At 32.2% G+C, this 11,420-nt stretch overlaps 2 protein-coding genes across 2 annotated transcripts; one reads left to right on the forward strand and one right to left on the reverse strand.

Annotated features, from left to right (window-relative positions):
• Positions 1-322: 322 nt before the first annotated feature.
• LOTGIDRAFT_145572 (hypothetical protein) lies at positions 323-5,830 on the forward strand (the record flags this gene model as incomplete). The annotated part of the gene is made up of 4 exons (XM_009058779.1): positions 323-1,340; positions 2,814-2,992; positions 3,265-3,375; positions 5,381-5,830. 4 exons carry the CDS (start codon positions 323-325, stop codon positions 5,828-5,830), a joined length of 1,758 nt encoding a protein of 585 aa, XP_009057027.1.
• A 2,909-nt stretch (positions 5,831-8,739) lies between these two features.
• Positions 8,740-10,905, reverse strand: LOTGIDRAFT_239582 (hypothetical protein; the record flags this gene model as incomplete). The annotated part of the gene is made up of 3 exons (XM_009058780.1): positions 8,740-9,694; positions 10,496-10,677; positions 10,854-10,905. 3 exons carry the CDS (start codon positions 10,903-10,905, stop codon positions 9,536-9,538), a joined length of 393 nt encoding a protein of 130 aa, XP_009057028.1. The 3' UTR covers positions 8,740-9,535.
• Between the last annotated feature and the right edge of the window lie 515 nt (positions 10,906-11,420).

Below are 11,420 nucleotides of genomic sequence, written 5' to 3' on the forward strand. Positions count from 1 at the left end.
ATGGCCATATATTTTTTAATGCCCATTTTTGAACCGTTGTGCCAATAGCCACAGCCTAGTTATAAACCGGGGTTTTCTGGAAAACTTGACTCAAGATGATTTTAGTGTTTCTATTATTAGAGTGGTCAATCACTAAAATTGATTTTAAATTTAGTTTAGTTATCCAATCAGATTACAGTAAGTCTTTAATTCTGGATTTTATTGAAGGTAAATTTTGGTTAGTAACGTAGACTCGTGTGCCTTGAATGTATGGGGTATTTTTGATATTATGATATTTATTCTGGTGATATATTTTTAAAAACATTTTCTTACAGAAAGCATCATGGGTTCGATAGAAGCGGCCAAAAACCAGTCAAATTTACAAGTAGACACACTGGATGACCCAGAAGTCAAAGCAAGCCTTGCTACTCTCCGGCAAATAGTCTCATCATGTATGGGTCCTCATGGAAAAATCAAAATTATTCAAAACGCGTCTGGTGGGCCAATAACGCGAACCACAACCTCTTCGCGTCTGTTCAACTCTATTTCGCTGTCTAAACCTGTTTTAAAACTGGTAGTCAACTCTGTCAAGTCTCATGTAGATCAGTTTCAAGATGGTGGCTTGATGGCGTGTTTGTTTTGTTTGTTGTTGGTGGAGTCGTCAGTTGAGTCGGATATCAATAGATCAATTTTAGCCGATCTCTTCCAAGTCTTTTACGAAATTATTGATGACTATTTGAGTTCTGAAGAATGTGCTTGCAAATACGAAATGGATTTCTCAAATCTGGACGCAATGATGGCATTTGTTCAAAACATGTACGATTCAAAACCGTTTTGTGGTCTCTATGGTTACCAGCTTGAGGAATTTTCCCGCCTAATTCTTCAAACATTTCTGCAGTGTATTCCTGATATGGCGAGTTCAAAGGCCAGTTTTTATACAACCAGAATTTATCTTCTGTGTGTGAAACACGAGGATATGAACTTCTCCCAGAATTTGAGTGGATTAGTTTTAGAATATCCAGAGTTATCTTCCCTGAATGAGAAAAAGCTGAGTGTCAAACGGAGCCTGGATTCGGTAGATTGTGATCGAATCAAAGTAGCGTTAATAAATTGCTCAATGTCAGGTGATGTGGAATCAGAACTGAATGCAAATTGTGAGGTTGCAACTGGAATGGATCCTGATTTATTTTTTACTGAGAAAATTCTCTCATTCTGCTATCAGCTGGTTACTAAGGAAGTAGGTTTAGTTTTATGTCAGAAAGTGATGCATCCCAGAGTGAAGGACTATTTAAGAAGTAAAGGTGTGTTATTTATAGATCGACTGGGAGCAATGCCCATTCCGTATGTTCAAGATGTCACAGGTAGGGCAAATAAATTTTTAAAAATTCAGAATGGCCAGGGGCAATTTGAAGGGGAGAGAGTATAAACCTGAAAGATGACGTTATAAAATAATGTTTTGTAATTCTGATAAATAGTTGGGACAATTATAGAGGGGCATTATGGGAGAGCTAAAAATAATAACCTAAAATAACAGTTATTGACAATTTGACTGGAAAAGGGAATAGGTTATATTCTATATTCAGTATAACAAAATGGCAAGAAAAAAAGATAGGGGTTTAAAGATTCCTTTCAATAAAGATAAAATATCCTGAACCCTGTCTCATAAACACTGTAATATAGATAAAATATCCTGAACCCTGTCTCATAAACACTGTAATATAGATAAAATATCCTGAACCCTGTCTCATAAACACTGTAATATAGATAAAATATCCTGAACCCTGTCTCATAAACACTAATATAGATAAAATATCCTGAACCCTGTCTCATAAACACTGTAATATAGATAAAATATCCTGAACCCTGTCTCATAAACACTGTAATATAGATAAAATATCCTGAACCCTGTCTCATAAACACTGTAATATAGATAAAATATCCTGAACCCTGTCTCATAAACACTGTAATATAGATAAAATATCCTGAACCCTGTCTCATAAACACTGTAATATAGATAAAATATCCTGAACCCTGTCTCATAAACACTGTAATATAGATAAAATATCCTGAACCCTGTCTCATAAACACTGTAATATAGATAAAATCAAAGAATTGAAAAAATTACCATAATCTGTTAATAAAACTGACATGTTGGAACATTGCAATGAAATTAAGAAATAATGTTTGTTTTTTTCAGAAATATTTTACACTGGTATAATTTATATAAACTTTTAATATTAATTCATTTTATTTTGACTATTCTGTTTTTTTGATTTTTATGGATTTTGATTTTCTGTTTTTTACCTTGGGATTTTGAAGGATCATTGAAGGATTTTTTAAATGGTTAAATATCACCTAGGTCAGTGAAGTATCATTCATCTGGAATGTGACATCTCACTATTTCATCTTTTATTCTTTTCCCATTTCATAAAATATCTAAATTATAGAAATATTATATATTGTATCTATCTACATTTATATTTCTAGATCTACCACTAAAACCTGACAATATCTATTTTTGATCAAGTTGAAAATTACTTTTAGTAACTGAAGTTCTGACAAAATATTTTGATTTTAACAAGTTGAGAAAAGGATTACCAGTAGAATTCCAATCAGTGACCGATCAAGAAAGGTCTTTTTTGTTTATCCAGACTGTACATACATGGACATTTATGATTGGTTAAAACTCTCAATTGTTTGCTTAAGTTGACACTGAAAAATAAGAAACCCATCTTTAACCAAAACCCATATATTGTTGAACACTGGGGGAAAGGATTTATTCACAATCTGCTAATATATCTTATAATTAGTTAAAAATTCCATTTTTTTTCTAGGTGCCTCACCAATTGGCCTTTTAACAGACGGGCCGTCAGATGGGATGTTTGGTTGGTTAGATCAGGTTGAACATCTAGTGATTAATAATCAGAGTTATCTCCACCTACAGGAAGTTGATAGTTGTATAATAACGTTGGTACTCGCTACACCCGAAGATGACAAACTTGATGAATTAAAGGTTGGTAACTCTAAATCATTTCAATCACAGTTTTCTATTTTCTTTAATTTATGTCAATAAAGAAAATGAAGGTGATTATTGTATGTTTCAACACCTCCCATCTTGCCATGTTTACATATAGTTTATTTACCAGGCTGGTAACTTTGTCATTCAGTCTTAGGTCAAAAGTTATGAAAGCTTGTTATGTATATTGACTATTTTATTGAACGATTCAACTAATGAACTTTCTATATTTTGAAAATAAATATTTATATATTTTATTATTATTGTAGACTACAACATTAGGTGTATTACGTAATTTAGAAAGATTAATAATTCAACCTGAAGTATTGTTTGGTGGAGGTTGCTGGAATACACATATAGCCGCCTATCTTAGACATCATGTAAGTATGACAGTTGATATAGCTGCCTATCTTAGACATCATGTAAATATGACAGTTGATATAGCTGCCTATCTTAGACATCATGTAAGTATGACAGTTGATATAGCTGCCTATCTTAGACATCATGTAAGTATGACCGTTGATATAGCTGCCTATCTTAGACATCATGTAAGTATGACAGTTGATATAGCTGCCTATCTTAGACATCATGTAAGTATGACAGTTGATATAGCCGCCTATCTTAGACATCATGTAAGTATGACAGTTGATATAGCTGCCTATCTTAGACATCATGTATGACAGTTGATATAACTGCCTATCTTAGACATCATGTAAGTATGACAGTTGATATAGCTGCCTATCTTAGACATCATGTATGACAGTTGATATAACTGCCTATCTTAGACATCATGTAAGTATGACAGTTGATATAGCTGCCTATCTTAGACATCATGTAAGTATGACAGTTGATATAGCTGCCTATCTTAGACATCATGTAAGTATGACAGTTGATATAGCTGCCTATCTTAGACATCATGTAAATATGACAGTTGATATAGCTGCCTATCTTAGACATCATGTAAGTATGACAGTTGATATAGCTGCCTATCTTAGACATCATGTAAGTATGACAGTTGATATAGCGCACCTATCTTAGACATCATGTAAGTATGACAGTTGATATAGCCGCCTATCTTAGACATCATGTAAGTATGACAGTTGATATAGCTGCCTATCTTAGACATCATGTAAGTATGACAGTTGATATAGCTGCCTATCTTAGACATCATGTAAGTATGACAGTTGATATAGCTGCCTATCTTAGACATCATGTAAGTATGACAGTTGATATAGCCGCCTATCTTAGACATCATGTAAGTATGACAGTTGATATAGCTGCCTATCTTAGACATCATGTAAGTATGACAGTTGATATAGCTGCCTATCTTAGACATCATGTAAGTATGACAGTTGATATAGCTGCCTATCTTAGACATCATGTAAGTATGACAGTTGATATAGCCGCCTATCTTAGACATCATGTAAGTATGACAGTTGATATAGCCGCCTATCTTAGACATCATGTAAGTATGACAGTTGATATAGCTGCCTATCTTAGACATCATGTAAGTATGACAGTTGATATAGCTGCCTATCTTAGACATCATGTAAGTATGACAGTTGATATAGCTGCCTATCTTAGACATCATGTAAGTATGACAGTTGATATAGCTGCCTATCTTAGACATCATGTAAGTATGACAGTTGATATAGCTGCCTATCTTAGACATCATGTAAGTATGACAGTTGATATAGCTGCCTATCTTAGACATCATGTAAGTATGACAGTTGATATAGCTGCCTATCTTAGACATCATGTAAGTATGACAGTTGATATAGCTGCCTATCTTAGACATCATGTAAGTATGACAGTTGATATAGCTGCCTATCTTAGACATCATGTTGCCTATCTTAGACATCATGTAAGTATGACAGTTGATATAGCTGCCTATCTTAGACATCATGTAAGTATGACAGTTGATATAGCTGCCTATCTTAGACATCATGTAAGTATGACAGTTGATATAGCTGCCTATCTTAGACATCATGTAAGTATGACAGTTGATATAGCTGCCTATCTTAGACATCATGTAAGTATGACAGGTGATATAGCCGCCTATCTTAGACATCATGTAAGTATGACAGTTGATATAGCTGCCTATCTTAGACATCATGTAAGTATGACAGTTGATATAGCCGCCTATCTTAGACATCATGTAAGTATGACAGGTGATATAGCTGCCTATCTTAGACATCATGTTTATCCATTCACAATTAACTTTCATAATTTTCTAAATTATTCTTTTACTTTGGGTAAACTCTTTTACTGATATTTTAGAGTTCAATGATTTTTTGGGTTAACATTTCTTGTTGTTATTTTCTATTTGGAATAACTTTTATTAAAGTTTGGAGACAAATTGTTACACCACATTTGATTTTTCAGGTACAAGAAAATATGGAGTCAATTGCAGAGTCACATGACTGTATGGAATCCATGGTAACCACTGCAGCAGACATGTTTGCTAAATGTTTAGAGAAGATCGCTATGGTAACCAGTCCAGAGGGCATGGATCACCTTATTGACCTTACTAACTACCATGTCTGGAGAGTTCCGAAAGGGGAGATAAAAGATACATCGTCTATAGTCAAATCATCAAGTATTAAATGTGGTTGCAATGTTTTCGATAGCACAACAGTTAGTGATTTTAGGTTTGAAAGAGAAAAAGTTGCTGCTAAGGTTTCCAAATTTGATCCTACAAGGTTAAATGCTGATGGTATTAGTTGTTATATTGTATCTGATAGTTTGGCTGTTGTCAATAATGCGTTAAGAATTGCTATTAATACTGCTAGTTCTATTATTACCATGGGTCAGTTTATACATGACACTAATTAAATACCCCACCCACAGGCTTCTAGTCACCCTAGGGCTAATTATTTACCCACAGGATTTCAGTCAACTTGGGGCTAATTATTTACCACAGGCTTTTACCCAGTAATCTAAGTAGTCTCCCAGAGGCTTTTACCCAGTAATCTAAGTAGTCTCCCAGAGGCTTTTACCCAGTAATCTAAGTAGTCTCCCAGAGGCTTTTACCCAGTAATCTAAGTAGTCTCCCAGAGGCTTTTACCCAGTAATCTAAGTAGTCTCCCAGAGGCTTTTACCCAGTAATCTAAGTAGTCTCCCAGAGGCTTTGTCTCGCTTTATGTCACAATTGATTTAAGAAATCAAATAAATTGATTTGTACCAAGGCTAATAAAGAACAAACACCCTCTTACTGTTAAATATCTGATAGATTTCATGTTGTAGGCATGTTGTAAGTTATGGTATTATGATAATGTATTGATTTTATATTTAATCCTAGCTTCATGCCTAGCCCCCAAATTTCCAAAAAAATCACTGCTTTACCATGTGACAAGACAAAGGATCTGACAAAACAGGTCTTAGTAAGGCCTTGGGCCTGTTTCAGTCTTTGTCAATCACTATAAATATTTCCATAGCCTTAATACATGAAGCTTTTTCACAAAGAAATACTAGTCTATATACAGTGTTTATAGTGAGAATTAATTTGATCAAACATGTAGTACAATGTTGTAAAATGAACATTTAGGAGAGAGTAATTTCATTATTACCTGACTGTTCATGCTTAATATAATAGACACTTGATGCTTTGTCTGATCATGATAACTTTTACCCAATGTTGTGTGCTTCAGAAACCAAAATCAGTATTTGTTAGACATGTTGAACAATGTTATTGGCTAAGCCTTTAGGTGAAGTGACTGTTAACTATTAATGCTTATATGACTATGGAAACCGGAGTATAAAAGCTGCTGTAATAAATAACATGAGAATAGAAGCTTAATCAAATGTTCGTTCCTTTTTCAATGTTTGAATTATTATTTAAACGTATTATTTAAATGGATAAAATCAGTCTTTCTAGAAGTTGTATTATATTGTTTGATAGGTGACTTATACAAAATACTGTGAACGCTAAACACCTGTATTTGTATCCATAAAATTTAAGCTTGTTACTTGCTGTCTCTTTTTTTAGTTTCCAAAAATGTGACTGTCTGAGACCAGAAAGAGGCGTTTGTTTTGGAATACTGCTATAAACTATATGTTAATTGTTTTGTGCACAATGGAATATAATTATTGATAGAGTTTTAATCTATTGTTGGTGAGCCTTTAGGTGACATATATATGTATATTAAAAAGCTTAAAGGGATTGAAAAGAGGTTTTTTAATCTGTGTTTGTTAAAGTCTGTATGTGATAGTGACTTTATCAGTAATTATAGGAACTACAAATGTCTGGTATAAATGTAGCAATGAAAATAGATGTTCTCAATATACTGTATTCACACTTCGTAATATTAGCATCATTCTCGTTTCAATATGGCTGACGTGTGAATATGGTCTATAGACTGACAATGGCTTTAATTAATCTCTTTACAATTCCTATTTCTATTTACAGGCCATGAAATGTTTTTATAATTTTTGCTGTTTGTCCTGGCGCCTTCAAATCACGAGTGCTAACTTTGCTGATTATTTTATATATTTAATAGTTTGTTGTCTGTTATATCTGTACTATCACTATCTGGGGTAAATTTGACAAAATTTCAATTTATTGGCTTAGATTTTACAATTCTTAAACTTGATGACAAATATCTTCACTATGTCTTGATACATTGATACCTTGACTGCAATAGCCACTATTCTTGTATCACAGAATGAAGCAATTTGATTGGATTATACGTTAGCTAATACAGCCAATGAGAGCCCTTGACAAAAAAGCTGTAACAATATGGCTTTGTGTTCACAGACTTTCTGTCATGGGCTCTGATTGGTTGTATTCTGTAGCATACAATCCAATCAAATCGCTTCATTATGTGATATAAGAATAGTGGCTATTGTAGTCAAGGTATAAGACTGAGTTAGGTTGATATTGTGTAGGAGGGAGAATAAGACATGATATTATATAGAAATTGTTGTATTATTGAAATTATCATGATATAATCATCTTATTAATCTTACTTGATGATAGAAATTAATATGAGGTATCCTGAACACTTTTCATACATACAATTTAACAACTCAGAATACAATTAGGACATAAGGTTTGTCTACAATGACCGAAATTTGACTTGAGGTTTATGTACAATTAAATATAAGTCATACAGTGTATAGAATAAATGAAAAACATCAGACTATATAACTGAATATTTGTTGTCTTATTTTTTTATTACTTGTTTCCGAGGAAAATCATGATATGAAAGGGGCGAAAAATTTACACCATTTAAACTGTTGGTTTAGGTTATTGTAGACAAACTAGACACCAAAGTTGCATAGTTAAAGTTCAGATCAAAAGGCTTCACTTTCTTGAATTGTAGACAAACTAGACATCAGAGTTGGTATTTTGAAAGTCATATAGACAACTTATATTAAATTCTATCAGCTGATAAAGTCAATATTTAGATGATTATATACCTTAATTATGCTTCACTAAAAGTTTTAATCTTTCTGCTTCTTGCATGAATAAAGATTGTTTTTAGAAATTCTGTGTTAAGTTTAATGAATATTTTCGGGGGTTGAGTTGGGTCTTGAATATTTGTAAATAGTCTTCAGAAGTATTAGAAATGTAAGAAAATCAATGAGCTGTGAAGACTATTTCTGATTTGTTTTATTGTAATATGACAATAAAAGAAGAGTTTTTGGTCAAATCTGCATAAATCAGTTAAATCAACTTTACTATATATCACTGGTGTATTGAAGGAATGCAGTGTACAATGAGGAAATTAGCCAACTCCTTCCTGATTTCCAAATGTCAAGGTATAATAATAATATGTACAGATTAAAGCCATTCAAATCAGCTGAGAAATGATTATCAAGTTCTCTCAACTTGGATAAGTTAGGTTTTATAAACCATCAGTTCTTTACATGACCTCATCATTACCTTGGTTACCTCTAGCAAATGGTAGTCATAGGTTCTTATCTTCATCAGCTTGTAAAATAATCAGTTTATAAACTAGCACTAATATAACAATTCACTAAAATAACAAATCACTAATATAATTCACTAATAGAACAAATCACTAATATAACAAATCAAGAAATAACAAGAAAATATTAACTAAATAAGGCCAAATTAATGAGAATTTAATTACCTTACTGTAACCACAAATATATTAGTTCAAATTGTTTAGGTCTGGCTTAAATAATTTCAACGACTAATCTTCCATTTGTTGAGTTACAATTTAACTGAACCCTGATAGTGATTACTGTGGTTTTCATATCAAGGTATTACCAAATTCGTCTTATACCTTGACTACAATAGCCACTATTCTTGTATCTTGGAAGATTGTAAATACAGAGAATTTATTGGCTTGTACGCTAGTGAATACAGCCAATCAGAGACTTTGACAGAAAGTCTGTAAACACTTAGCCATAATGATTACAGCCTTTATGTCAAGAACTCTGATTGGCTGTATTCACTGGCATACAATCCAATCAAATCGCTAAATTCTGTGATACAAGAAAGGTGGCTATTGTAGTCAAGGTATAAGTGAAAAGTTTGTAATAGCTTGACACATACACTGGCTGATTTGTTTATATTTGTGATAGCAACGTATCTAGAATGGCCTGGAAACAAATAGACACTGCCATGGCCCCTGGGTCAGGATTGTGTAAATTATCTGGATTCACATAACTAGCTCGTCCTGCCCTAGCAGCCATCTTGGATGTTGATTCAGCACCCTGTCTTGCTGCCTGAATAATTCAAATAGAAGAAAATAACATTGAAATCCTTCAGATCTATTTTCTACATTTCCCAGCAACCATCTTGAATTATCACAGACGACATCATCACAATGTGGTATCTGTGTCTCATAGACTGCTATATGATTTACAAAATATTCACAAATTTTAACTGAACTTATATTGACAGAGTGATATATTTTAACTGAACTTATATTGACAGAGTGATATATTTTAACTGAACTTATATTGACAGAGTGATATATTTTAACTGAACATATATTGACAGAGTGATATATTTTAACTGAAATTATATTGACAGAGTGATATATTTTAACTGAACTTATATTGACAGAGTAACAGATTTTTAACTGAACTTATATTGACAGAGTGATATATTTTAACTGAACTTATATTGACAGAGTAACAGATTTTAACTGAACTTATATTGACAGAGTGATATATTTTAACTGAACTTATATTGACAGAGTAATATATTTTAACTGAACTTATATTGACAGAGTAACAGATTTTAACTGAACTTATATTGACAGAGTGATATATTTTAACTGAACTTATATTGACAGAGTAATATATTTTAACTGAACTTATATTGACAGAGTAACAGATTTTAACTGAACTTATATTGACAGAGTAGCAGATTTTAACAATAAGTTCCATACCAAAACTAAAATAGCTGTAAAAAGTTTGCTCAATGCCTAAAATTGGTTCTGTTATCTCAGGTTTTTTTCAGTAAAATATAGAATCATTATAATTAGAATTTTTTTACAGCAGAGAGTTACTAAAACTTACCTGAGATGCTTTCTGTACCATATCTACAATTTTACTAGATTTTATCTGTTCTTCTTTTAAAACTACACAAGCTGGGTATAGAGCATCTAACTGTAAATAATCATCAGAAATATAAAAATACAACATGTTTATTGGTAGAGGGGGTTGATTCTGAGTTGTTTGATAATAAAGGGAGATATTTACTATAATAATCAAACATTAGAAGATCTAAAAACTTGACTATGGTATGATACTAATAGTAAGATAAATTATTGCTTGTAAAGAATCTAGCTGTATTGATAATGGATTACTAGATCTAACTATAATCACCAAACATAATTTAAAAATCTACCAACAACTGAACAATTCACAGATCTACCAGAATGATTGAAAGCTGATTTTTGACAAATCCTTTTAAAATCAGACGCCATGTTGGTCATAAAGGTAATTTGAATGATTTGTGTGTATCTGACAATGTAATGTAATTTGAATGATTTGTGTGTATCTGACAATGTAATGTAATTTTAATGATTTGTGTGTATCTGACAATGTAATGTATTTGAATGATTTGTGTGTATCTGACAATGTAATGTAATTTTAATGATTTGTGTGTATCTGACAATGTAATGTAATTTTGATGATTTGTGTGTATCTGACAATGTAATGTAATTTTAATGATTTGTGTGTATCTGACAATGTAATGTAATTTTAATGATTTGTGTGTATCTGACAATGTAATATCAGAAAGATATCAGTAAGATTGAAGGAAGGTTATTTAGTATAGTTGTATATATCTGATAATGGTATTGAGATGTAGAAGGAGTAATTGTTATATAGATGAAAGATATCAGTAAGATTGGAGGAAGGTTATTTAGTATAGTTGTATATATCTGATAATGGTATTGAGACGTAGAAGGAGTAATTGTTATATAGATGAAAGATATCA

Source organism: Lottia gigantea (assembly GCF_000327385.1).
Source record: "Lottia gigantea unplaced genomic scaffold LOTGIsca_355, whole genome shotgun sequence".
In the NCBI taxonomy this organism is placed as follows: domain Eukaryota; kingdom Metazoa; phylum Mollusca; class Gastropoda; family Lottiidae; genus Lottia; species Lottia gigantea.